This window comes from Protopterus annectens, chromosome 6.part0, assembly GCF_019279795.1.
Source record: "Protopterus annectens isolate FY-2018-M chromosome 6.part0, PAN1.0, whole genome shotgun sequence".
NCBI lineage: Eukaryota > Metazoa > Chordata > Ceratodontiformes > Protopteridae > Protopterus > Protopterus annectens.
This window is the reverse complement of record NC_056737.1, coordinates 40,304,657-40,332,297: the sequence shown is the minus strand read 5'-3', so window position 1 is coordinate 40,332,297 and position 27,641 is coordinate 40,304,657. Positions and strand designations below refer to the sequence as shown.

Below are 27,641 nucleotides of genomic sequence, written 5' to 3'. Positions count from 1 at the left end.
CAAAAGTGGTGGCCCAACACCCACTCACCCACCCATAAAAATAAGTGTTTAACTCAGCTATATAATCACACACGCTTTCATCTCCCTTGAGTCTATGCTCATAAAACTTTTTTCTATAAGTTTAAGGTGTTAACTTAAAATATTCCAACAAAGATTTTTAACTGTATCACACTTTAAGCAATCAGTATCGGACAATTTAGAAACAGCAGTTACAGCTTTTCCATGGATAAAGGGGGTAAGAAACTGTAGCCAGAGCCCTCAGTCAACATTATACTGTTTGCTTACTCTTTCAAATATATGAATAAAACTATCAAAATTATCACCTTCTAGGTACTGAGGAAGAAGTTTAATGACCTTTACTGCTTCAGGAGTATAGTTACTCCCTTCCCCATTACCTCCATGACCCTGACAAACAGTCAGCATTTCCTTTTCATGTTGCTTCTGCCTCTCATTTTCTTCGGCTTCCAAAAGTCTCAGTTTCTCTTTTTCTTCAACCTCCAAATGCCACATTTGCTATGCTGATTCTAACTCCAACTGCTGGCCTCCAGTTCAAGTCTTTTTAACTCCAGATGGGTTTTTAACTCCTCTGAGGAAAAGGTGAACTGCCCTGTTTCTGACAGCTGCACATCCCCAATGCCAGACTGGTTGTCTCCTTGACTGCCAGTTTATGCTGCAGTTGTGATTAAGGCTGCAATAATTTCCCCTTTAGTCAGGTTGGCATGCCCCAGTCCTTTGGCTTGGCACATCTCAGCCATCTGGTTGCTTGTCAGCTTGCATAATCCTCTCCTAACATTTTGCCTGCTCTCCCTGACTAAACTAAACTAACAAAAAGTAAATAAATAAAACTATTGTGATATGAAACTCTGAATGCCTACTTTGTGGCTGCTCGACAGTACACCTTTAGTGACAACTGTTTACAGGCTACAGGAGTTCAATTAATATCCCACCACTGCCTACCAATATGTGATGGTCTCACCACTGCCAACAAATATGTGATGTCTCCATGGTGGGTCAGTAATCAAGGAGCCTGAATCCTCATCACTGACACTGAAGAGGGATGTGCACTTGAAATACAAATGGATACACTCAGTATTTCCAGATGCAGCTCTCTGCACCAAGTACAATTTCCCTTAAAAGTACACAGGGAACACACTCAAACCAGGGTCTGGATTTCTCTATATTGGTCTCCCTCCAGGTCCCCAGTAAGACTCCTCACTGGTACAGCTGTAGGGGAAGGTACTCAGCCGAGTGTCCAAACCAAGTCCTCCACACCCTCTCTGTGAACCTAGTGCTCCGTGTCCTTGCCCCAAGTAGCTGACACACATACACTCTTTGAGCTTTAATTTTCACACACACACACACACACACACACACACACACACACACACACACACACACACACGGAAAGGCTGGTACTGCCACCAGTCAGTTATTATAAGGCTCTTAAAAGGGCATCCAATTATGCTGAGTGAAGTTAATATCAACACAAATGGTAATGTTGACCAAACAGCAAGGCTTTCAGGAGTGGCCAGAGTTACCACCAAATAAATATGTGCAAATACTCTCAAAGCTTAAACATTTTCTAAAAAGGACCAGCCACAATGAAACGTTTAAGTATATTTAATAATAAATAGTAAATAGAAACATAAAAAATACTCAATATATATTTACAGCAAATCACAGAGTTCAAATCACAGAAAATATTGAAAATAACATTGATGGATAGACTAAGACAAATAAAGAAGAGCAATATCTAAACTAAGCTTCACTAGATTTTCCTGACTGAATCTAGGAGAATTACTATTCCCTACATACTTAACAGAACAAGGCAAATGTGGTGACCTAACTCTAGGTTCTCACAGTATCCCCCCCCCCCCCTTTTGAAGCTGAGACAGGAATTTAGCATAGATGGCTACACTATACATCTAAATGTTTATGGCAGTGCCTGGGGCTTCCCTTCTTTTTACTGAGCTAATGAACAAAGGCTTCTTTCAGACCCAGCATCTCCAGTCCTATTCAGCACGGGGGGGGGGGGCATTTTAATAGTTTAACAGCTCATTTACATTTCCCTTATTTTTCTTAAAGTAATCTAGCTGGTTAACCTCTCCTGTCTCAGTATCCTCTATTAAACATATACATTTAATTCTGTTACAATAATACATGTACATTTCTTTTCATTCCAGCAGGGTGCACTGTTGATACATTTTAACACAAGCAAACCTCACAAATACATTTTCAGCACAAGCATCTGTACAAATCAGTTTGATATACAAATGACACACAATTATTTACAAAATTCCAGCTAGCTGTGCTGGCACAAGTCATACATCCACTCCCCTACTTCTCCTGGCATGGCTGGCTGTACCGCCTATCATCACAATACCAAATCCATAAGATCTACTGAAAGTTTTATTTCTTTACTGTTTAATAGCTTACAGTCCTTCAGGGCTAATCTAAAAAAAAATCTATTCCCTGGTCGTGTGGTATGCACGAAAAAGATCCACCACATCAACAGTTAAAATAAACTATGGTCAGTGAACTGTGATGAAGTTAATTTTCTTTAAAAAATCCCATGAATAAATAAGAATGTGTCAGTGTTCCTTCAAAATTCCTTTTAACATTCTGTCTACGTAAACTACCAAGGGTTAGGTCTTACACCCTTGAGAAGCTACTATTAATCTATATGGAAGTTCCATTACTTCTCTGTGTACCTTTGGTATACCAAAGATAGATGGCACTAAATGGTTTTTGTTCATCAAAAAATTATAATGTTCACAGGTAATAGTCCCCTGTGTTGAACAATCTTCAAGAAAGAGGTCTGTTTTCCTACATGGAATGCTGACTTTGTTTTTGAATACAGGAATGCACATAGTGTTGCCTTATAACAATTCAAATATTTTTCCTAAATAATCTAGTTGGTTAACTACAATCAACCCACCAACTTTATCTGTTGTTCCTCAGCAGAAAGGTTACAGTATATAAAATATCTTTCTGTATATACATAACCATAGAAATCTTTTTCAAAAGTCAATGCTGTGTTAGCTGCTGGACTGAAAATGCTTTTTTGGTAATTTTGAGATCAATGTCACCTGTTTTACATCTTTCTTCATTAAAATATATTGCTAGGTTCAATTTCCTAGCAAACAATCTCAAATTAACCAATAAATTTCCTATATCCTTATTTCTATGTGGAATAAAAGTAAAACTAAAACCCTTTTTAAACAAAGAAAAGTAACAAGAGTCTATCCCTAAGTGGCTGTAGCTGAATATGTTAAATCTTCAAACTACACAGCAAACCACCATAATTTGTAATTATTCTGTTATTAAGTGCACTCGAAGAGTGTTTATCGTATTGTCCCTATGTATATGTAAGCTCCTTTTCCACCTTCCATTGCCTCCTCCTTTTCTTGAGTTTTCTCATTCCTGTAGTGAAAGGAGTAGTTGTTCCTGGAATTACATATTGTGATTTTTCTTTTGGCTCCCCAACATCCGAAAGGAGGGATCTGAAGGGTCATCCATTAAAGCCAATGGATGTTTATCACTTCCTGCACTGTGGTGTACTTCATAATGGTTGGTGTCATTAAGAGTATTGCAATTATTAGCAGTATGCCCATCACTGGTATCAATTCTGGTAAAAGGGAACTACTAACGTTGTTCTTAGGAACAAGATATTTATTTATTTCCAGTTTGATAACCGGGGAGGTCCACTGGGCCCAAGGGGCCTGTTTTCAGTGGAGGCCCGGGGAGAAAAGCTCCATGTTACATTCAATTAAAACTAGCATAGAATTTTACACTATACAATTATGCATGGAGTTATACATTTTAGAAAACAAATTTAAAATTATATATTGAGATCTAGCAAATTGAAGAGGTGCAAAAAGAGAGGAATAAACAAGAAAAACATGAGTACAGTTCATAACATGAGCACAGTTCGTAACATACATACATAGAGAGCCATTTGCATGTAGATCAGAGCATCCATACATTGTTGATTAGAAAGCTATTTACAGTGCAGGGATGAAACAGAAGTGGCAGGATAATCAGGAAAAAGGTATTTTAGTAAGAAAAACTTGAGCACCATTCATAACATAAGTACATAGACAACTTGAGCACAATTCATAACATACATACACAGACAGAGAGCCATTTGCATGTAGTTCATAGCATTCATACATTGTTGATTAGAAAGCTATTTACAGTGCATGGATGAAACAGAAGTGGCAGGACAATCAGGAAAAGATAGAGAGAACTATCAAATTGTAAAGACTTCTGTAGGTAGTTGAAAGACTGAAACTTTCAGGTTAGTAGTAAGCTTATGTTTTGTAGAATAGGGGAGAAAAATAGAGGTAAAAAGTTCCAAGTTTAGCATGTGTGCATATAAGACTCTGGTAGAGAAAGAGGGGAAGGTTGTTTGGAGAAAGGTTCTAGTGGAATCATCGAGAATCGGCTGGGCAGTGGAGGAGGAGGCTGCTGTTTAGTAGTACAGAGGTGTATACACTTCTAAGCTAGTTAGTATAATCTCTTAGTACCGTGCTTATATGTAGGTAGAAGAGAGAAGGATAGGGAGAGAGAGTAGGGATAGAAAGCTATGTACAATATTTACATAATAAGCATTCAAGGCTGAAAACTTATTTTACGTTAGATTCAAGCGGTGCAAGTGTAGATCTATATAGGTGTAGGCGTATATAGCTTATTCACCTTGTATTCATGTTTATCTCTATAAAACCTCTGTAGCTTGCTAACATGAGTTTTTTCATCTACCTTAGTAAATATCGTATATATAAATAAATGTCACTCACTCAATCAATAAATAAATCATGTAGTCACTAAAACAGTTTCATACTTGGTAATCTTTACTCAGCCAAATCATTTCTGCAAGATGAAACTGAACTAAGTACTACTAAATCCAACCTTCCTCCTTTTCTTAAGTATTCATCCCAAATATTAACCCTCTTATCATATTTACTTCAGGCCAAACTAGAACAAGCCTCGCAGAAGAACCAGATTTTCCATAGGTTACGTTAGCCATATATACTACTGTCAATCTCTTCATGACCTGGACTATCTTGCATTTTAAAGTTCATTCCCCCAGCCATCCAGTGCTTGGGTGCTACCAAACCTTCAATCCAGTTGTTTTGTGATCTTTCATCCTCCTGTCATTCAGACAGTCCCCTACTGAGAGACAAGTCAACCTGAGGTAGCCAAGGAGGTGTCTGTACCCTTGCTTGCATCTAATGATTTAATATCTTAATAATGGTGGAATTTCTATTTTAGCCAGCACTGGTGACTGATACGAGTGTCTGCATCACTGTAGGGATCTATTACACCTTTCCTGTATGTGTAACTGCTCCAACATATGTTATGAGATCTACTACTATCACAGCTTGGTAAGCCACTCTGAAGTCCCCTAGTAATGACTGCAGCTTCATTGTCTGTCAGCCTCCATTTGTATGACAGAAAACAGGCAATCTGACCATCACTCTAACCTTCAGGATAGGCATGCTAGAAGCTCCTCATTTTTATCATCTCCTGCCGGACTCTCCCTGTGGTTGATTAGCTATTCAGATTTAGGTCATCTAGGGCACACAACCCAGGAAGTACACCTACCAATGTAATTTCAAGTTCTTACTTATCATCAAACAATCACTGGGCTTGCAACTGCAGCATAAACTGATTCCTAACTTTAAAAACATTCACAAAAATAAATAAGCGTACACAAACATCCTCTCAAAAATGCTAACATACAACTACTATAGTTAATCTCTTTTGCATCTTACTGGCTATATACTATATAAAGTAGCATGCATTATAAATCATCACCTATGCTTTTACCTACTTTTTGTTACTGATATTACTACTAGGTTCATAAGTGAATATTAGGTTAACTGCCCTGAAGGGTCATTTTAAGCCTAGCCAATAATCTCAGGTTAGAATCTAACCCTTTATCTTGTGTTTATGAGGTTTAGACCTTAACCATTATGCCAACCCCACACCCTAAATAAGTGTTACTCAGTTATTTAGGTTAATAGGTTGTTAGTAGGCTTTTAGTCCAGGGAACTGTACATATGTGTTTTGCGGAATAGGAGAAGTCATATGAGTGCACGACCAGAACATCTTATGGAAAGTGCAGCAGTATAGTGTTCAAGGGTGACTCATACACGGCGGTTTGTCCCTGCATTTCAAGAGTGACAGCTATGTTTACTGTCATGGTATTGTAAAGCAGGAGTAGGTCTCTGCCAAGGGTGTACCTTACTGTATGAACAATATCCAGTCTGACACTATGACAGTCACACCTTTGCGTCTTGTAGATGATGTTGCCCTCTTGGACTATAGTGACTGTGATTCTCCAGCACTGTCTGCGAATGTTCACTGCTGTGAAGCAGATTCGATGAGAATAAGTAGCTCCAAATCAGGGGTTTTGGTCCTTTCTCAGAATACAGTACATACCTCTCTAGAGGTGAGAGAGTAGCAAGTACCTCAAGTAGAAGTGTTTAAGCATCTTGAGTCTTGTTAATGAGGGACAGTAAAGGAGTTCAGAAACGGACCATCAGATGCCTATAGGCAGCAGAGGCAGTACTTTATCACTGTTGAAACAAGAGTTGAGTACTACGACAAAGTTCTCAATCTACCATGGAGTCTGCATCCCCTTTTTCACAGATGGTCACGTAATTTGCAGTGACCAAAGGCTCAGGAAATGAATATAAATGGCAGAAATTAAGTTCCTTTTCTCGGTTGTTGGGGTCACAAGCATAGCAGTCTGAAAGGTTCACAGAGTAGAGGGAGAAAAATATAAGTTTCCTTGCAAACAAACTGAAAAAAAAAACATTCTTCACAATCACTGGCAACACATGGATATTTACATATTTTTGTGAACTGTAACAGCACACTGTCTGTATTTTGTTGTAAATTACTATACAATGTAATGAAATGTTGTTTTTGGTGCTCTTCTCCATGGCCGTCTACCGAATTTTGTTCCTACCCAGTCAAATGTTCCCAGTCAACAAAAGCAAATAAATATACATAAAGGATGCAGCACTTGGACATCAGAAAAAGTTTGTCTCTCTAGGTTTACAGAAAAAAAGGCCAATCAAACAGGAGATTAAAAAAAGTTTAACAAATACACAAAGTTGAGAATGAAGTTTAACATATCTAAGGAAGACTGGTGTAACTTGAAACAGTTTTCTAACAGGATACACACTGACTTCTGCAGAAAAGAGAAAATTCTGTCGCCACATCAGAAATGGTGTACAATGAAATGTGCTATTGATTTGTTAATGTTAATAAGAGTCCTTTTGCTTAGATTTTACCCACATGGGTGAATTACAAAGTAACTTACAAGCACTCCTGGAAAAGGGGAAGAATATGGTTATATACATGAAGCAAATATTCCCAAAAGTGGACGGATACTTTCACAGCATGTTAAAAGTCCTACAGACACAGTCACAACCTGCTTTTTCTCTGCGATGTACTCAGCTTTAATGTAAGAATTTATTTTCAGAGATAAATTGTATTATGTAGACATCAATGATACAAAGTTACCATGTACAGAAAACAAACAGCTGCCAATAACCTTTTCAGTGCAGAGCTTGCCCTTCACACCAGACTGAACCTTTATCTTAAGAGTAAATTCTGAAAGCATGGAAATTGCCAGGATGATGCAAAATTCTGTAAGCTAGCAAGAGAGAGAAAGCAGGGACATCACAGGCCAGAAGTCATCAACTGGATCTGTTGAAGAGACATCTCATAAAGCAAAGCTTAAATCCTAAGTGGATTTGCTACAGTTAATTAGCTACTATCATAGATGATGTGACGATTTGCTAGGAGACATCCTTTGTTACAACTTATGCCCCATTTCTGCAAGATGTTCCCCATGGCACAGGAAGTACTGGCTTACTGCTAAGTAAAGAGTTTAGTGCACCTCAGTGAGCAGATCTGCTGCCTCATGGAAACAGATTCTCCCATTTGGCTGTGGACTGGGGTGCCTTCTATGCAAAGTCTGCATGTCCTCACAGCCTTTCTATCAGTTTGTTTCAGGTACTCCAGTTTCTTCCCACATCCCCAAAACATGTGATAGATGGACTGGTTACTCTAAACTGTCCACAGGGATGTGTGCATTCATGTGTGTATGGAAAAGAAAGACCTGGTAAATTGCTTCTGTTACTTGATTAGTAAACTCTGTGGACATAATCAGCTGTTTATGTGGTTGCTTTAGGAGGCAGATGCAACTCAATAACCCTGGATGGATGGCTGAGGTTTTATGCAGCAATCTTAAAATTAGGCTTAATATGAATTACAGGAGCACTCTAAGCCTTAGAGGCACATACATGCTGCTAAGCATGGTTCGGACACAGAAAACCTGGCCTGTGATTTGAAGCTGTGCCTACATAAGCAGCATGTGTTGGCAGAAATGTCCCACACGTCAATTATATCAACAGACAAAGATGTGTGAATGGAGTGGACCTTAACTGCCACACATCCCAGGTTAGTATGCACTGCACTATGTCTGTAATATGCATTACCCAAGACCAACAAATTCAAAAAAAGTGAGGCTGCACATCCTTCAACATCTGAATGGCATTAGACATGTTGTATCTGTGAGCCCTGCTGCCAGTGGAGTCCCTCAGGGATCAGTCCTTGGACCGCTCCTTTTTGACATTTACTTCTCAGAAGTCAAGACCAATGTCAGTGGTCTCTGGCTGACTAAATTTGCAGATGATTGCAAATTAGGAGCTGTCACTGAATCTCACACTGACACAAATGTTCTCCAGGAGGGGCTGACACAGACAAACAACTGGTGTCAGAGCCATGGACTAAAACTAAATGCCAAGAAATGCATAACAGTATCCTTTGGAAAGTCATTGATCCCTGGTAACTATCATATTGACATCATACCCCTTAGAGTTGACCCAGTAGTTAGGGACTTGGGGACACACACAGACAGTAATCTAGCCTTTGACCGTCACATGCCTAGTGTGCTGAGGAAATCATTCTATGTTGCGCAACTTATAAACAAAGGTATGACATCTAAGTCCAATGAAGACATTGTTCCACTGTATTCAGCATTCATCAGACCTATCATCGAGTACAATGCCTCCTATGGTATGTACCTAACCAGGCATATCCAACAATTGGAATAGCCACAGAGGTTCCTCACTAAAAGGATACAAGGTGCAAGTAAAATGTCCTATGCAGACCACCTCAAGGTCCTATCCCTGTATTCTGTCTCCTACAGGCTTTTGAGGGGAGATCTATGCCTGGCACACAGGGCATTGTCAGACCCTACTCTGATGGACCTCCTCCATATCAACAAAACAAACAGCACCAGAATTACACATTTTTATAATATGTATTAGAGTTCCCTGTAAATGTAAAATTTGCCTATTCTTCTCTGGTTCCACTTGCATTGATTTCCTGTGTTTCGGACATTTTAAACGTTATTGCTCAGATTCAGTAAACCATTTAAAGTCAGCTGACTTTCTAAAGCTTTTCAGCGACTAAATCTTCAAAACTGGTCAGGGTATAAAGTACAGTTTTGTACCTACCATAAATGTAGATGTCCGATAGATATGCAACTGCAGTCATAACATATGGGTTGTCCTGCCTCAGGCAGCCCTCGGTCGGCCGAATTCCAAAGTCTGGGCCTGACGTCGGCTGATGTCACATTTCTCTCCAACGTCAGAGCGGCTGGAGTATATAAGCATCAGCCGACGCCATCTTCTTCAGTGTTTCTTGCCCCAGATGCCAGGTGCCCTCCAATGAAGGCTGTAATCAAATTGGAAGACAAAAATAGGTTTCCAGACAATAAATAAGCAATAAACAGATACACCATAACAGATATCCCCAGCTAAGGATAATAGGGATAGGAGTGGACCCAAGGCATAGAGGGAAAGGAGAGAGGGAAAACCCGACTGCAGTTGCATATCTATCGGACATCTACATTTATGGTAGGTACAAAACTGTACTATGTCCTTCAAGAATGCAACTGCAGTCATAACATATGGGTTGAATACCATAGCTTAGCTGGGGGAGGTGGTATGCTCTAGGAAAAGGATGGTGTAGCTATCAATCCCTGCAGGACTGCCGAAGCAAACCCTGCTCTGGATCTGAAATATAAAGGGAGGTTGTAGTGTTTGGAAAATGTATGCACGGAGCTCTATGTGGCAGCTTCTAGAATGTCTTTTGTAGGCACCCCTCTTAAAAAAGCTGTAGAGGTGGCTGTAGCTCTGGTGGAGTGTGGTCTGACACTGGCTGGCACACACTTTCCATGGAAGGAATAACAGAATCTGATGCAATGTCCAATCCATTTTGAAATTGTCTGTTTGGAAATTGCTTTTCCTTGTATTCCAGGGCGTAAGCTACAAAAGCTGATCAGACTTCCTACTGGTCTTGGTTCTGTCTAGGTAGTAGCGAAGTTGTCTGTGTATGTCAAGGTATGTAACAGTCTTTCCCCTTTGTTCTCAGGATTGGGAAAGAAAGTAGGCAGGTGAATTGCTTGATTTAAAGAAACCCTGGATACCACTTTTGGTAGAAAAGTAGGGTTGGTTCGTAGGGAGACCCTGTCTCTGTGAAAAGTTATGAACGGTGGTATTTCCATTAAGGCCTGTAATTCCGAAACCCTTCTTGCTGAGGTTATGGCCAGCAGGAAAGCTGTCTTCCAGGAAAGAAATTGTAACTCCACAGAAGCTGCTGGCTCGAAGGGAGGTAAAGTCAATTTTTCTAGGACAAAATTGAGGTCCCAAGCTGGTACTGGTGCCTTTCTTGGGGCTTTATATTCTTGATTCCTCTAAGAAATTGCCTTAGCAAAGGATGTGAAAACACAGGTGGATCAGTGTTGTATCTAGCTGAGATAGCTGAAGCATGTATTTTATGGAAGAGTATGAGAGTCCGTTATGTAACATATCTGCCAAGTATTCCAGAATGAGAGGGATGCTCAAAAGTGATGCATCATGACCCTTGTTGGTATTCCAAATGCTGAATCTCTTCCATTTGGCTGAGTAAGCCTTTCTGGTGGATGGTCTGCGGGCTTCTGTTAGTATCCGCTGAACTTCCTTGGAGAGAGGTAAATTGAGGTTATTTATGGGATTTCCCAAGCTGTTAGCTGTAGAGTCTGGATGTTGGGATGAATAGTCCTGAAGTTGTGTTGAGTCAGAAGTTGAGGCCATTGTGGAAGGGCCCACGTTTTGTTGTGACATATGCTCCGTAGTAGTGGGTACCAGTGTTGTCTTGGCCAGTCTGGAGCTATTAGGATCCCCTTCGGTTGCTCTGTCTTGATCTTTAATAACACTGTGGTCATCAGTGGCAGGGGTGGAAATGCATAAATTATTAGGGAGCTCCAGTTGAATGAGAGGGCATCTACTTTCCATGCTTGTGGATGATATGTCCTTGAGCAGAACTTTTCTAAGTGATGATTGAGGTGGGAGGCAAATAGGTCCACGTCCGGCCTGCCCCATCTCGAGGTGAGTCATATAAAGATGTCTGGATGTAGCCTCCATTCGTGGGGGTCCAGGAAATTCCTGCTTAGACTGTCCGCCAGAACATTGTCTTTGCCTGGAACAAACTGTGATTGTAGCTGTATGTTTAGACCCAGTGATTTTTCCCAAAGATTCATTGTCAATCTGCATAGGGGGTAAGAATGAGTGCCGCCCTGCTTGTTTATGTACCACATCACAGTGGTGTTGTCTGTCCGTATTAGTAGGTGGCCTTGTTGAAGTTGTTGTCCAAAGGTCTCGATGGCACGCATTACTGCTAGCATTTCTTTTTGGTTGATATGCAGATGTGTTTCCTTTGGGGACCATTGGCCTTGAATACATCTGCCCTCCATGTGCGCCCCCCATCCAAGGTCTGAGGCGTCTGTGGTCATTGTCTGTGTTATCTGAGGTTTTTTGAACGACATGCCTGTGTTATACTGGCTTACTGTGGCCCACCATAGAAATTCCTTTTGTAGACATGGAATGAGTGGAATAATTGCTTCTAGGTTGTTGCTGTGTTGAGACCATAAGCTTTTTAAGTACCACTGAAGCTTTCTCATGTGTAGTCTTGCTAGTGGGACCACAAGAATGCAGGATGCCATGTAACCCAGGGCCTGTAGGAAACTCCTTGCAGTCATCTGGGTGAGCTTTGCTAAACTTTTGAAGTAATGAGTTAACTTCTTTTGCTTGTCTTCTGTCAGGTAAGCCATTTGAGAGGCTGTGTCTAGTTTGGCTCCTAAGAAGGTTATTTGCTGGGATGGCTGAAGTCTTGACTTTTGAAAGTTGACTGTGTATCCCAGAGCCTGTAGCAAGTGTATGACATAATTCAAGTTTTTTGTCAAGGTTAGTTTGTTGTCAGCTTGTATGAGGCAATCGTCCAAGTACGGGTAGATTTTAATCCCCTGGAGCCTGCAATGAGCAATTACTGATGCCAGGCATTTCGTGAATACTCTGGGCACAGTAGATAAGCCAAATGGCAATGCTGAGAATTGATAATGCTCTGGCCCTGCAAGAAATCTGAGGTATCTTCTGCAGCTGTGTCTGATAGGGACATGCAGGTATGCCTCCTTGAGGTCCAGAGTAATCAGCCAAGACCCCTTGCCCAGCATGGGAAGGAGTTGCTGTAAAGTCAGCATTTTGAACTTTGGTACTATGAGAAAAGTGTTTAGAGCGGACAAGTCCAGTATTGGTCTCCATTGAGTTTCTTTTCTTGGAACATGGAACAGTCTTGAATAAAACCCCTGACCTTGTTCTTGTTGTGGAACTTTTTCTATTGCTTTGATCTGAGCAAGCAGAGAAATTTGCTTGATAGCCTCTGCCCTCTGATTTTGTGGAAGGTTTGGCATGCCTTGTTTTCTTGGCAAGGTATGAAAGTGGAACCTGTAACCGTGGTCTATAATGTCCAGTATCCATTTGTCTTTTGTCAGTTTGTGCCAATTTCTTGAAAACAGAGATAACTTTCTGCTCAAAGGAGCTTCTGTTTGCTCGTTGGTCAGCGGGAGTAGAGGAAAGTCATTGAGCTTGTCCCTGCGGGGCAGGAGAAACCCCTGTGTCACTTCTTTGGTTTGTTGGTTGCCATTGTCGTCCCCTGTAGGATCCTCTGTATTGCCCTCTTCCTCGGGCACGCCTGTTTTTACCCCTTTGAAATCTTTCAGGATTAGGAAAGGACCAGTTTTTAGAAGGCCAGTTCCTGCTGAATCTGGGCGGCTGAACCTGGAGGAAATCTTTGACTGTCTGTACTGACTTGGCTTTTTCCTCAATGGACTTTAACACATCTTTAGCATTAGCACCAAAAAGCTTGTTCTTTTCCAAGGGTGCATCAAGAAGTTTTGCCTTAACATGATCTGGTAAATGTTGTTCTTTTAGCCATGCATGTTTATGAATGACCGCCCCTGTCATAGCTGCCCTACATGAAGCCTCCAATGCATCATATCCACACTGAAATAATGATTGCTAACTTGCTGAGAATTATGCACAGCCTCCTGCAAAGACTTCCTATCTAAAGGTTCAGGAGAGGCCAAACTTTTCTGTAAATCATCTAACAGGAAATCCTGATATTGAAACATGTGAAAGAGACAATTGAGAGCTCTCCTAGATAAAGTAGTGGAGGTGTAGACCTTCTTCCCCCATCTCTCTAAGGACCTTGCTTCCCTGTCGGAAGGCAAAGGATTTTTGGATGTGGTAGCTGAAACCCCTTTAGGCCCCTGGGAAATTGTTTTTAAATCAACAGCATGGGCCCTAAATAAATGAGAATGGGTTTCTGGAACCCTATAGTATCTGTCAGGCTTGACAGGAGCAGGAGGAAGAGTATCAGGGGTAACACTGGAGTCAGAGTATAAATCATCCAAAACATCAAGCACAGGAGGTATGGCTAAGGGTCTGTGTTGAGGCTTTTTAAGGAAGGTTCGAAGGCGCTTTCTGGAATCAGAAAATTCCTGGCCTTGCCACTTAAAATGTTCCCTCATGGAATGCAGAACTTCCCCAAAAGAAATATCCTCAGGAGGGGAGGCCGAGGGGATGGAGTCCTCTGCATCTGAATCCTCATAGGTCTGGAAGGGCTCTTCCTGGCTTTCAGAGGGAACAGAGTCCTCAGAATCTTCATCTGAGGGCAGAGGGTCAGGGGGTTCAACCCCGGGCCTCTTATCAGGAGGAGGCTGGGATTCTCTCTCAGGATGGGCCTGGGAGCCTCTGATCAGAGAAATTAAATCTGCGGCCATGGACATGATCTGAGTTTCAGGAGTAGTCTGAGGTATGTTTTTAGCAGTAAGATGTTTGGACTTGCTGGCTGCCTTGGCACGTGTGTAGGCCTTGATAGACATGGACATGGGAGGCCTAGCCGCTCCACGTGCAGGAGTTACCTTATCAACAGCAATGGTCTCGGGCATTTCCTCGGTTTCGGTATCCGGAGGAAAATCAATAACTGGCGTCGGAGTGGCCTCCGGTATCGGAGGTATCGGTAATGCGGTGTCTTCGGTTCGGAGCGGTGGAATAACCGCCTCAGAGGGAACCGGAGCACTCGCGGTTAGTTTTGGAGTAGTGTCGGTTGAAGACGCGGGCCGAGGATGTCGGTCCCGGTCTTTTCGTTTCTTAGGAGTCTGCGTTGTCGGTTGTTCCGACGGCATTGTATAATCAAATTTTTCGCCGAAAAAGTCTTCAGCGATCTCCGCCCGGCGCCTGAGAGTGCGCTTGTTGAAGCAAGCACAGGCGGCACAGGCCGAGACGTCGTGGTCTGGGCCAAGGCAAGGGAGGCAGTAAGAGTGGAAATCCTTATGAGGTATTTGTTTACCACAAGACAAACAATTATTTACTTTTTCAGTAATTTCTGACATCGGCTGAGGCAAGAAAAGGTCCCCAACGGGGTACTTAGCTTTTTTGATGACTTTGGTTTCGAAGAATACAGGAGCTGACCGACCGGCACTTGCGAACTGCTTCTGCTTCGGGCACCGCGCGGCAAGAAAGACTGAAGAAGATGGCGTCGGCTGATGCTTATATACTCCAGCCGCTCTGACGTCAGAGAGAAATGCGACATCAGCCGACGTCGGACCCAGACTTTGGAATCTGGCCGACCGAGGGCTGCCTGAGGCAGGACAACCCATATGTTATGACTGCAGTTGCATTCTTGAAGGACATCTTCCTGAGGTTTGTTACTTGCTGAAGAATTTACAGATATGGTATCTTCTACTATAAAATATGCCAAAAATCATTATGCCTTACAACCCCAAAAAGCACTAGTTTTTACTGTAAGAAATAAAGGCCTGCCTATTTTACCCAGTCATATTTTTATTGTTTTTAGTAAACTATGACATTATCAAACATTTTTGCATGAATCACGCTCCCATCATTTAAAATTCACATCTAAAGGCAATTAATACAATAAGATAATGACATACTAAATTAAACTTCATCAAAACTAAACATGAAACAGACAAACTGACAGTACTCTTTTCATTACACTTTCCTGCTTCTCTTACTGGAAATAAACATTATATTTTTAAAAATTATACTTACGAGATCTTTCATGCTGCAAAGTGCGGTAGATATTTTGTCAATAGCAACACTCACTCCAACAGCACAGGGAGGCGACCCTAACACTTGTACTCCTCTAAATTCTGAGATCTGAAAAGCAACAACAAAAACATAATGGTAATGCACTGGAACGCTGTCCCAAAATTTTGCATAGGCACCTAGACAACTACATTTACAACAATATCTCATTTTAGAAGGTAGTCCTGTCTTGAAATCCTCCAACAAAGTAAATGATGCCCAGTTTTGAAAAGTCCACTTCAGTAATTTTTGTTAAGAACTACTTTTCAAAATCCAATTCCAACTGCTGCCACCATCAGAAACATACCCATAAGGGGACAGGAAATAAGGAGGAGAAGAATGTGAAGAAGGGACTACAAGGACATCACCTCAGAATACAGACAAGCGTTACAAGGACATCCCCTCAGAATACAGACGAACAATACCAGGGTATCACTTCAGAATATACACACACATTACAAGGACATCATCTCAGAATACAGACACATTACAAGGATATCGCCTCAGAATAAAGACATACATTACAAGGATATCACCTCAGAATACAGACACACGTTACAAGGATATCACCTCAGAATACAGACACACATTACAAGGGTATCACCTCACAATACAGACATACATTACAAGGGTATCACCTCAGAATACAGACACACATTACAAGGATATCACCTCAGAATACAGACACACATTACAAGGGTATCACCTCAGAATACAGACACACATTACAAGGGTATCACCTCAGAATACAGACACACATTACAAGGATATCACCTCAGAATACAGACACACATTACAAGGATATCACCTCAGAATACAGACACACATTACAAGGGTATCACCTCAGAATACAGACACACATTACAAGGGTATCACCTCAGAATACAGACACACATTACAAGGGTATCACCTCAGAATACAGACACACATTACAAGGGTATCACCTCAGAATACAGACACACATTTCAAGGATATCACCTCAGAATACAGACACACATTACAAGGATATCACCTCAGAATACAGACACACATTACAAGGATATCACCTCAGAATACAGACACACATTACAAGGATATCACCTCAGAATACAGACACACATTACAAGGATATCACCTCAGAATACATACATACATTACAAGGAGATCATCTCAGAATATAGACACATTACAAGGGTATCACTTCAGAATACAGACACATATTACAAGGACATCACCTCAGAATAGAGACACACATTACAAGGGTATTAGTTCAGAATACAGACACACATTACAAGGGCATTACTTCAGAATACAGACATATTACAAGAACATCACCTCAGAATACAAACACATATTACAAGGACATCACCTCAGAATACAGACACATAGTACAAGGGCATCACTTCAGAATACAGATACACATTACAAGGATATCACCTCAAAATACAGACACACAAAGTACATTGCCTCAGAATACAGACACACATTAAAGGACATTGCCTCAGAATACAAACATACATTACAAGGATATCATCTCAGAATACAGGCACACATTACAAGGACAATACCTCAGAATACAGACACACATTACAATGGTATTACTTCAAAATACAGACACATATTACAAGGACATCACCTCAGAATACAGACACATTATAAGGACATCACTTCAGAATATACACACACATTACAAGGGTATCACTTCAGAATACAGACACACATTACAAGGGTATCACTTCAGAATACAGACACACATTACAAGGATATCACCTCAAAATACAGACACACAAAGTACATTGCCTCAGAATACAGACAGACATTAAAGGACATTGCCTCAGAATACAAACATACATTACAAGGATATCATCTCAGAATACAGGCACACATTACAAGGACAATACCTCAGAATACAGACACACATTACAATGGTATTACTTCAAAATACAGACACATATTACAAGGACATCACCTCAGAATACAGACACATTATAAGGACATCACTTCAGAATATACACACACATTACAAGGGTATCACTTCAGAATACAGACACACATTACAAGGATATCACCTCAGAATACAGACACACATTACAAGGATATCACCTCAGAATACAGACACACATTACAAGGATATCACCTCAGAATACAGACACACGTTACAATGGTATCACTTCAGAATACAGACACACATTACAAGGGCATCACTTCAGAATAAAGACATTACAAGGACATCACCTCAGAATACAGACACACATTACAAAGACATCACCTCAGAATACAGACACACATTACAAAGACATCACCTCAGAATACAGACACATTACAAGGATATCATCTCAAAATACACACATTACAAGGACATCACCTCAGAATACAGACAAATTACAAGGGTATTAGTTCAGAATACAGACACACATTACAAGGGTATTATTTCAGAATACAGACACATATTACAAGGACATCACCTCAGTATGCAGACACATATTACAAGGACATCACCTCAGAATGCAGACACACACACTACAAGGGTATCACTTCAGAACAAAGATGCACATCTACTGGAAAACATGAAAGCAGGGAAAACATGCCTGGTAAATAAGAAATACAAAGATTAGAGCTGTGGCAGGTACCCAAGCACAACCCAAAATTCTTCAGTGTGGTCTCAGATGGCAGAACACTGCATTCTGAACACATTCCAATATCTACAAATCTTGAAGAGTGTCTCAGCTAGAAGACCCTTTTTCAACACTCCAGCAAAGAAGGGGCTCACAGTCGCAAAATCTTCTTAGCAACTCCTCCTTGGGTACACTTTGGAAGTTAAGCACATAACAATAAAGGAATGTTTGAAAGGAGGTCAACTCCGTATGTTCCTTGGATATTTCTTGTTAACATGCTTTAATAACAAAGCATTATGGTAATATCATACCAACTCAAACCTGCTAAGGAAAATGGAAAGTCAGAGGGACTTACTTTGGAGGCATTCTCAAACATATGTAGGAAGATACGTATTTAACAACCTCTCCTATTCGAAACAACCACTGTATTCTTAAGTTTTCTGAAGGATTCACCAAGACTTTAATGAAGAATTGTTACAGAAATTGCTGCCAAAGCCATAGTACTGAGCTGACCATGGAGAATGAACGGCTTTGCAGAGGTATGAGCTCTGGATCAAGTTTCATCAGTACACACCCTGAAGGGAAACACCATTAATATATGCTGCACATCATGCCCTATATACAGTACAGTATAGGTTGTAGGGCCAGGGAGAATCACCCCCACCTTTTTTTTGCACATCAAAAATAGATCAAATATGACAACCATGTAGTCATAGTTTGCTTTGTTAAAGGTGTGTCAAACCAACATTTTATTCCACTGATAGCTGTACAAGAGACAATACTTTAATGTCCACCTCAAATACTAAAAGCTTCTCATTTACTTGTCATTTTTAGGAAAGAATGGTAATGCAAAACGAAGTACGGTGAAATGGGAGCCAGGAACAGTAGCCTCATACATTTTTTGCTTTGTTCAGTACATTCAAAACAATATCAAGGCTTTATTTAATCAAGGCAATAGCTGAAAATGGCAGTGCAAGTGACTATGTCATTTTAATACATCATCCCCAGGATTCAATAAACTCCATGTAGGAATAGTGTTATTCCTACATGGAGTGAATGATGTCCGTGTCTGCATAGCCTTAACAGCAGCATGCCTCTAATATTAATGAAGTGCCCTTTCTAAATGCTTTCAGTGTCCGCAGACTCTGAAAGCAGGGATTGAAATGGGAAGCAATGCAGGGGATGTGTGACAGGTACTGTCATGTTCATACGTCTCAACATCTTAGAGCAAAAAATCTGGACAAAGAGTAAAATGATGGGGGGGGGCATACATCTCCAGCTCGTACAGCAAAAAATCTGGACAAAGCGTAAAATGATGGGGTCAAACCTCAGAGAAAAAAATCTGGACAAAGCGTAAAATGATAGGGGGCATACCTCTCAACCTCTTGGAGAAAAAAATCTCGACAAAGTGTAAAATGATGGAGGGCATACCTCTCAACCTCTTTAGAGCAAAAAATCTGGACAAAGCGTAAAATGATGGGGGGGGGGCACACCTCTCAACTTCTTAAAGAAAAAAATTTGGATAAAGTGTAAAATGATGGGGGGGCATACCTCTCAACCTCTTAGAGCAAAAAATCTGGACAAAGCATAAAATGATGGGGGACAAAGAGGGACAGATTTGAAATAGTGCCCTTACAAACTTAGAAAGTTGATAGAGGAACAGGGTTTGTATTACCATAACACGTTCAGAAGGATTAGAAGTCTGAAACTCAAATGTATGCTATTATGCAGTGACTTTAATCATGACATTGCCCATACAGACTTAGAAAGTTGATAGAATGACAGGTAGTGCATTACCAAATATGAATTACAATTAGTATTAATACATGTAAATAAAGTGCTTGTATTAAATTTTTTGTGGCCCTCTGCTCAGCATTGCTTTAACATCTCATAGGAGGTAAATACAAATATATAGCTAAAATCCTCAATGGCGAGACAGCGTAGTGGTTAGAGTCCCAGCTTTGCTTAAAGCAGTTCACGGTTCAAGTACCAAGACAGGCTCTTTATTTTTACATGGGAAAGCATTGTTAAAATTATTTTCTTTTATTTTAAACTATGTAGTAATTGATATTTGTTAATCAGGAAGTGTGGCTTGTTCAAAATGGAAGTGTCAATGCATTTAACATGTGAAATCACCCATGTATACACAAGTGTCCCATACAGTATAGTCACACCCCAAGGTAATGTAATGAAAGCACATAAGGGGACGTCATGTAAAGTAAATCATATATATTGAATAATGTCAGTAATGATTAATTTACAATTCTGATAGTTTTTCTTAAATGAAAACTGAGCAACGCTTAGCAGTGCTCAGTTCTGCTCAGCCAGTTTGAGCATTGCTTAGACATTAATTCTACACAGCAGTCAGCCCAATTAAGTGGATATGCACACTGCTAAGCTGTGCTCAACATTTTCAAAATGGTCCAATGACGGCAAAGGGTGGGAATATGGCCTTATTTAAATGGCACAGGCAGGAATACAGCCAGAACTTGTTGTAGTTTGATCTGTGCAGGAACCATGTCTGGCGTTGGAGAGGGAGCGCGCTTTTAGGTGCAGTGCTGGGGCATTCTGGGGTCTAGGGTCATGGCTGGACTCCTTGTTGAACACCATGATGACAGACTGCTGCAGGGCCAGTACCAGGACTCATAGTAGAAAACAGAGGCCTGGGACCATCTGGCATGTGATCTCACCAGTGCTACTGGAATCCCCCGAACTGGTGAGCAGGTACGACATCAATATGCCGACCTGAAGTGTAGGAAGGGGGCGCTCTTGGCACCCAGTGGATCCAAGATGCTCGGGCACAGAATGCTCCAGTAGTTTGTAAGTATCCCATCCATAGCTGTACCAAATTCTAGCCTGAGTATGTGATAGACAGGTATGCATAAAAAGAAGTTATGTCTTACCATAACGTTCCATCTGTGTTGTTGACCTTCTTCCATTTATCACTGATGGGTTCGGTTCCAAGCCCTTGGAACCAAGTCGGCCAAATACCAAGCTCGAGTACACCAAAAAACTCTTGAGCTAAGCTGCTACCCACAATGCCCTTCCCCCAGTTACCTCAGATCGAGTTTGCATGCAACATATAGAAGTAAAAGCAGAGGCCATTTCTGCGCAAAAACCCTAAAAACCACCACCAGGACCCATATGATCCACCAGGAGCCTTTGGTGGGAGACAGAGGGTGGGATACAATGAATGGAAGAAGATCAAAAACACAGATGGAATGTTATGGTAAGACATAACTTCTTTATCTGATGTTGTTAATCTTCTTCTTATTCATCACTGATGGGACAGAATCCCAAGCTACTTGAAAACCTGGGTGGCCCTTATGGAAGAACATTCCTGAGTACCACTGAGTCAAAAGCCGCTCTTCCCCTGGAGACCATGTTCAATTTGTAATGTATGATGAAAGCATGGGGTTTAGCCCAAATGGCTGTTGCACAAATGTTGTCCATAGAAGCTCTGGAATGAAAAGCAACAGAAGCTGCTATGGCTTGTGATTTTGATACGGCACATCACATTTTAGGTCCAGAGAAGGAGATGAAATGTTTGTCTGACTTGCGGAAAGATTTAGTCCTATCCAAGTAAAAACATAATTGTCTATGTACATCCAATGAGTATAGACAGTCATCATCATCATCTTTCGGCTTTTCCCATTAGGGGTCGCCACAGCGGATCATCTCTTTCCATTTCTTCCTATCCTCTGCATCTTGCTCTGTCACACTAACCCCCTACATGTCCTCTCTCACCACGTCCATAAACCTTATCTTAGGCTTTCCTCTTTTCCTCTTACCTGGCAGTTCCATCCTTAGCATCTTTTTCCCAATATACCCATCATCCCTGCTCAGCACATGTCCAAACCAACGCAATCTCGTCTCTCTTGCTTTGTCTCCAAACTGTCCAAAATGAGCTGACCCTCTAATATACTGATTCCTAATCCTATTCATCCTAGTCACACCGAGTGCAAATCTTAACATTTTTAACTCTGCCACATCCAGCTCTGACTCCTGCCTTTTTGTCAATGCCACTGTCTCCAACCCATATAACATAGCTGGTCTCACTACCCTCTTGAAGACCTTCCCTTTCACTCTTACTGGTACCCGTCTGTCACAAATCACTCCTGACACTCTTCTCCACCCATTCCACCCTGCCTGTACTCTACCTCTCTTCCAAATTCACCATTACTCTGAACTGTTGATCCCAATTACTTAAACTCGTCCACCTTTACCAACTCTACTCCCTGCATCCTCACCATTCCTCTACCCTCCCTCTCATTTACACACATATATTCTGTCTTAGCACTGCTGACCTTCATTCCTCTGCTCTCTAGAGCATATCTCCACCTCTCCAGAGTCTCCTTAACCTGAGTCCTACTCTCACTACAGATCACAATGTCATCTGCAAACATCTATTCTCCTTTATTGGAATACTTTGGGAAAAACACTGGAAGTTCAATGGACTGGTTGACAGAGAAATCAGAAATCACTCTGGGGAGAAAAGATGGATTAGTACGAAGAGATACTCTGTTGAAAAATTAAATACGGACTGTTGAGACATAAGGCTTGTAACTCCGATATTTAAGTCTAGCTGATGTGACTGCCACCAAAAATAGAGATTTCCATGATAGAAGTTTAAGGTCACATTTTTCAGCAGGCTCAAAAGGGGGTAAAGAGAGACACTGTAATACCAGAGAGAGATTCCATGTCTCTACAGGCTGCCTGATTGGAGGTCTGCTATGAAAAACTCCTTTGAGAAAGGTCTTACAAATGTGAGTGGAGATAAGTGGAATGCCTTCTAGACCATTATGGAAATTGGAGATAGTTGCCAAGTGGACTCAAATAGTAGAAGCTGATGCTCCATTCTCAGAAAACTCAGAAAGGTAATGAAGTATGACAGATACAGGAGCTGAAAAGGTGTCTAACATCCGTTGTTTAGACTAGAGAGCAAACATTTTCCACTTATGTCTGTGTAGAGTTTTCTGGTGGATGGTCTTACGGGAGGCCAGAGAAATATCGCGAACAGGTGAGGGGCGGATTTCCTGCCTGGAGACTAATGGAAGTGGATAAACCAAGCTGTCAGAGTGAGAGTGGACAGATTTAGGGGAGACAAACCTTGGGGGTGAAAGATTAAGTCCTGACAAGTGTCCAGGATTTATGGAGGTTGTAATAGGTGAGGCTGGAGGAAGGGGAACCAAACTTGTCGAGGCCAGAATGGGGCAAAGAGGATCAGCTTGCATCTCAATCGAATTGCTTTCTTCAAAAAGAGGGGTATCAAGGGAATTGGAAGATAAGCACAGAGGAGATCTGTGGGCCAGTCATGAGTCAAAGTGTCTCTCGGTGACTCCCCTTCTGGGAGAAAAAGGGCAAAGAATCTGCTGCATTTGTTGTTTGAAGGAGAAGTAAAGAGATTGCAGCAAGGCTGGCCCCAATGGCTGAAAATTTCTGCCGTCACAATCGGATTGAGAGACCACTTGTGTGGCAGAAGGATGCATCTGCTTAGCCAGTCCGCAATCACGTTGGAGCTCCCTGGGATATGCATTGCTATAAGAAAGCAGTTGGAAGCTATCGCCCAGTGCCAAATTCTCATGGCTTCTCGACACAAGGGGTAGGATTTGGTCCCTCCTTGTTTGTTTATGTACAAGACTTCTGACATATTGTCTGAATGAATTGCAATCGTTTCCGACGGAAGGAGCGGATGTAGTGCCTGCACCAGCACCGCTCAACTCCAGAACACTGATATGCAAGTTGGCCTCTAAGCTGGACCACATGCCTTGGACTGTCTTTCCCTGAAAATGGCCCCCCACCTTATCAGGGAAGCATCCATGGTCACTGAGGCGTTGGGTTGGGGAATCTGGAAGGGGCAACACCAAAGATTTTCATCTTACCTCATCCACCAAAGAAGATCTTGTTTGCAGGAGCTGGTGATGAGGATCTGTGAAGTTTAGGGGGCGAAGAATTGCCAACCATTGGGACAAAAGGAGCCATTGTAACAGTCTCATATGTAATCTTGCCAGAGGAACAATTGGAATGGCTGCCGCCATAGGCTCCAAAGCCTGGAGAACTTCTCTTGCTGACACCTTTCTTTGACAGAGTATCACTTGTACTTGTAATCTCAACCTCTGAGGCCTGTGAGCTGGAAGGGATACCAGGTTTGTTCGAGAATTGAAAACTGCCCCTATAAATTCCAGTTATTAGGTTGCAGACTGGATTTTTCCCAATGGACTGCGATGCCTAGAGACTCCTCCAGTGAGAGAGTACAGCAGAGGTCTATGGTCAGGAAACGCTTGGGCTGGGGGCAAAGAGGAGCCAATTGTCTAAATATGGAAACACCTGGAATTCCTGAAGTCTCAGATGAGATGTCACCACTGCTAGGCATTTCGTGAACACTCTGGGGGCCGTCGAGAGACCGAATGGCACGGCTCTGAATTGGTAATGATTGGCTCCTAGCTGGAAGCGAAGGAGACTCTTGGAGCGTTTGTCCATTTTGATGTGTTAATACGCATCCTGGAGGTCTATTGGTCACATACAAACATCCTCCCGTAAAAAAGGGAGAATGGATTGTATAGTGACCATGCAGAATTTGGTCTGAACCACTGACTTGTTTAGATGGCTGAGATCCAAAATGGGTCTCCAGTCACTGGTCTTTTTTTGGCACCAAAAAGAATCTTGTGTAAAAACTGGATCCGCATTGATCTGGGGGGACTGGTTGGATGACTCTTTTTTGACACAGCTTTCTTATCTCTGAAGCCACTTCTTCCCTTTGACTGGGTAGAACATCGGGAAGGTTCTTTGTAGGTTTTGGGCGTGATATTAGAGGGATGTAAATGCCTCTGGAGATTATTCTCTGCACCCACTGATCACTTGTAATAGAGTGCCAGGCAGTTTGGTGCAGAGAAAAATGAGCCCCGACTGCTTCCAGAGGAAAGCACTCGGGGGAACATTTCAGGAGTGATAAGACTGCCCGGAGAAAGAATCCCTGGAGTCTTGATTTCGGGGACCCCCTCTGCCCCTAAAGGGGCGTCTTCCACCACTGGAACCCCCTCCGCCTCTGGGGGAATCCTCACCACATGCGTTGTGGAAAGGACCTTGAGACTTTTTGTGCCATATTTTCCCACTCCTCTGGTTCCTGGAAAAAGATTGTTGAGGCTTGGAAAAACACAGACCAATGGCAGACAAGGTCTTTCCATCCTGCTTGCACCTGGCCAGTGTGTCCTTTACTTTAGAACCAAACAAGGACGATGGTTCAATAGGGGCATTCAAAAAGGAGGACTTGAAGGAGTCCGCGAGGTCACAGATGCACATCCAGGCATGACGTCTCATGACTATGCCTGTATCTGCAGCTCTAAGCCACCCCTTCGGTTGCGTGGGAGAGCAACCTCATGGACGAGTTGGAGACAGACTCAAGGGTGGCAAGGTGAGAGGCAACTTTGTCCCTTGCCCCATCAGAAACTTGACCCACAAGAGCCCCAGAAAGTTCAGAGATCAGATCCCTTTGGAGCCTCGTAAAGTGTGCCAAGTAATTCAATGACCTGACTGCGGTCGCTGAAACAAAAACTCGCTTCCCTAACCTGTCCACAGCCTGGGACTCTCTGTTGGGTGGGTGGATAGACAGTAGGACTTTCCTTCACAACGTCCTTTTTAGTGGCCGCCGCCACCACCAGAGCATATACTGGCAAGCCTCTAGACCAGTGGGGATGCTCCTCTGGTGGGGAAAGAATCTTGTCTGGTCTCCAGGGAATGGCTTCAATAGAATCAGGGCTCTTCCACGCACGCTGCAAGATGAGCTGGACTAACTCATCAACAGGTGGGGTCACTCAAGAAGTAGAAGGCCAACAGCGGAATGCCTGCAGGAAAACGGATTCCTCTGAGGAATAGTTGGAGGGCTTCCAGCCACCATTCTGTTTCAATATTTCCAGAATGTCTCCGAAGGAGACATCGTCAGGGGGTGACCACGGGGGATCCTTCATCATCATTGTCTGTATTCTCAGTGAGAGACCCCTCTGGGGAGTCCAGGTGTTTCGTCTTACACTTCTTCCAAGGAGGTTCTTCAGTGGGAATGTCTGAATAAGACTCAAAAGGAAAATTACCCTGAACTGGGGTTTCCTGAGGCTTGTGCTTTCGCTGTCCTGGGGAGGTGGCCTGTGGTAGCTGTAGTGCAGAGGGAGCAGGGGGAAGATCTGACGTAGGAGGAGCACTTCCAGAAGCAAGTACCCTCTCCATCACCCAGAAAACAGGTCCGCCCGAAGAGGAATGGGAGTGTGGAACAGAGTAAGACAATCTCGGAACTGGAGTCACAGCCTGGTCCTCCAGACCTGCTCCTGGGGATGGCGTCTCTAGCAAGATTGGGGCAGGCGTTGCCCTCGGATCCGAGGACGGACCCAATAAACTTGGAACCATGCTCAGAATCGAGGGTTCCACCCCCTAACCATGAGACTTAGGAAGGGACGGTTTCCGATGGAACCAAAACCCAAAGGGTAGTCCTTGGAGCCTTAGTGAGTTCGCTGTCAGCACCAAGGACTGGGTTCCCACCAAGGTCATCGGAGCTATGGGCCTCGGAACAGACAGATCCAAGGGAGGAGAATAAGTGGGAGTCCTGGGAGCAGTAGACCTAAACCCTAAAGTGGGATAAGTCTTAGGAACATTTGTTATCCCTCTGGCTGTCAACAGCTGGTCCAGCAGGCACACCACATCGAATTCTGACTCCTGGTGGACCTTACAGACACTCCCAAAGGGAGTCAGGCAGGTACAGAAAAGGGCTATAAGTGTGACCTAATAATGGGTCCATTGAAGGGGAGTACTGGGTCCGTGGTGTTTGAGTTGTCGGCACTGAAGACTCTAGCTTGGAAACGGCCAAAACCAGAATTAATGGTGTCAAGAAATGACTCTGTGCTGATAAGGCACTTGGAGGAGTCGAGGTAATTATCGGCTCCAAGGGGATTGCCGGAACCGCCTTCAGTGCAGTAAAAGGTGAAGTCAGTGCCGAGACCATTGAAGACAGCAATGTCAGAGCCGTAGTCCTTACAATACTTATGACTGGAGCCGTTGATGTCTGCACCGGATGTGGCACAGACGTTGAAGTTATCGTAATGTCCATGGAAGCAGCTGGAACTGAGCTCGGAACAGAAGCAACAGTTAAAAGTCAGAGCCAAGGAAGCAGTTTTGTGTTCAGAAGCAGACTTGTGGGCCTTGTGTTTGTGGGACTTGCACTTATCACCAGCCAGTGAAGAAGGGTCGGAATGAGGACATTTTTTGTCCTTCAGTGGAGGGGTCGAGACCTCCGACACAGAAAGGGCCTGTGAGAAAGATGAGGTTAACAGGCCTTTCAAGATCAGTTTGTTTTTCCTGTCATTCAGCATCCACTGACTAAAACTCAGGTAAATCTGGCAAGGAGGTTTCACAGAGAGGTGAGAAACCCCCAGACAATAGACACACTAATCATGTAAATCACAGATGGGAAGTTTGCCATTGCAGGAAGTGCAATGTTTGAACCCTGAAGTCCCTTTTTTCTCAAACATTCCCAATGCACAAAGGAAAACAA

At 42.4% G+C, this 27,641-nt stretch overlaps 1 protein-coding gene across 3 annotated transcripts in view; it reads right to left on the bottom strand.

Moving 5' to 3' along the window:
• EIF2AK4 (eukaryotic translation initiation factor 2 alpha kinase 4) overlaps window positions 1-27,641 on the bottom strand; it is a 3,701,979-nt gene that overhangs the window by 887,469 nt on the left and 2,786,869 nt on the right. For all 3 annotated transcript variants that reach the window (XM_044073832.1, XM_044073831.1, XM_044073833.1), the window contains one exon: window positions 15,477-15,584. In XM_044073832.1, coding sequence (XP_043929767.1) covers window positions 15,477-15,584 — 108 coding nt within the window. The remainder of the gene's footprint in view (window positions 1-15,476; window positions 15,585-27,641) is intronic.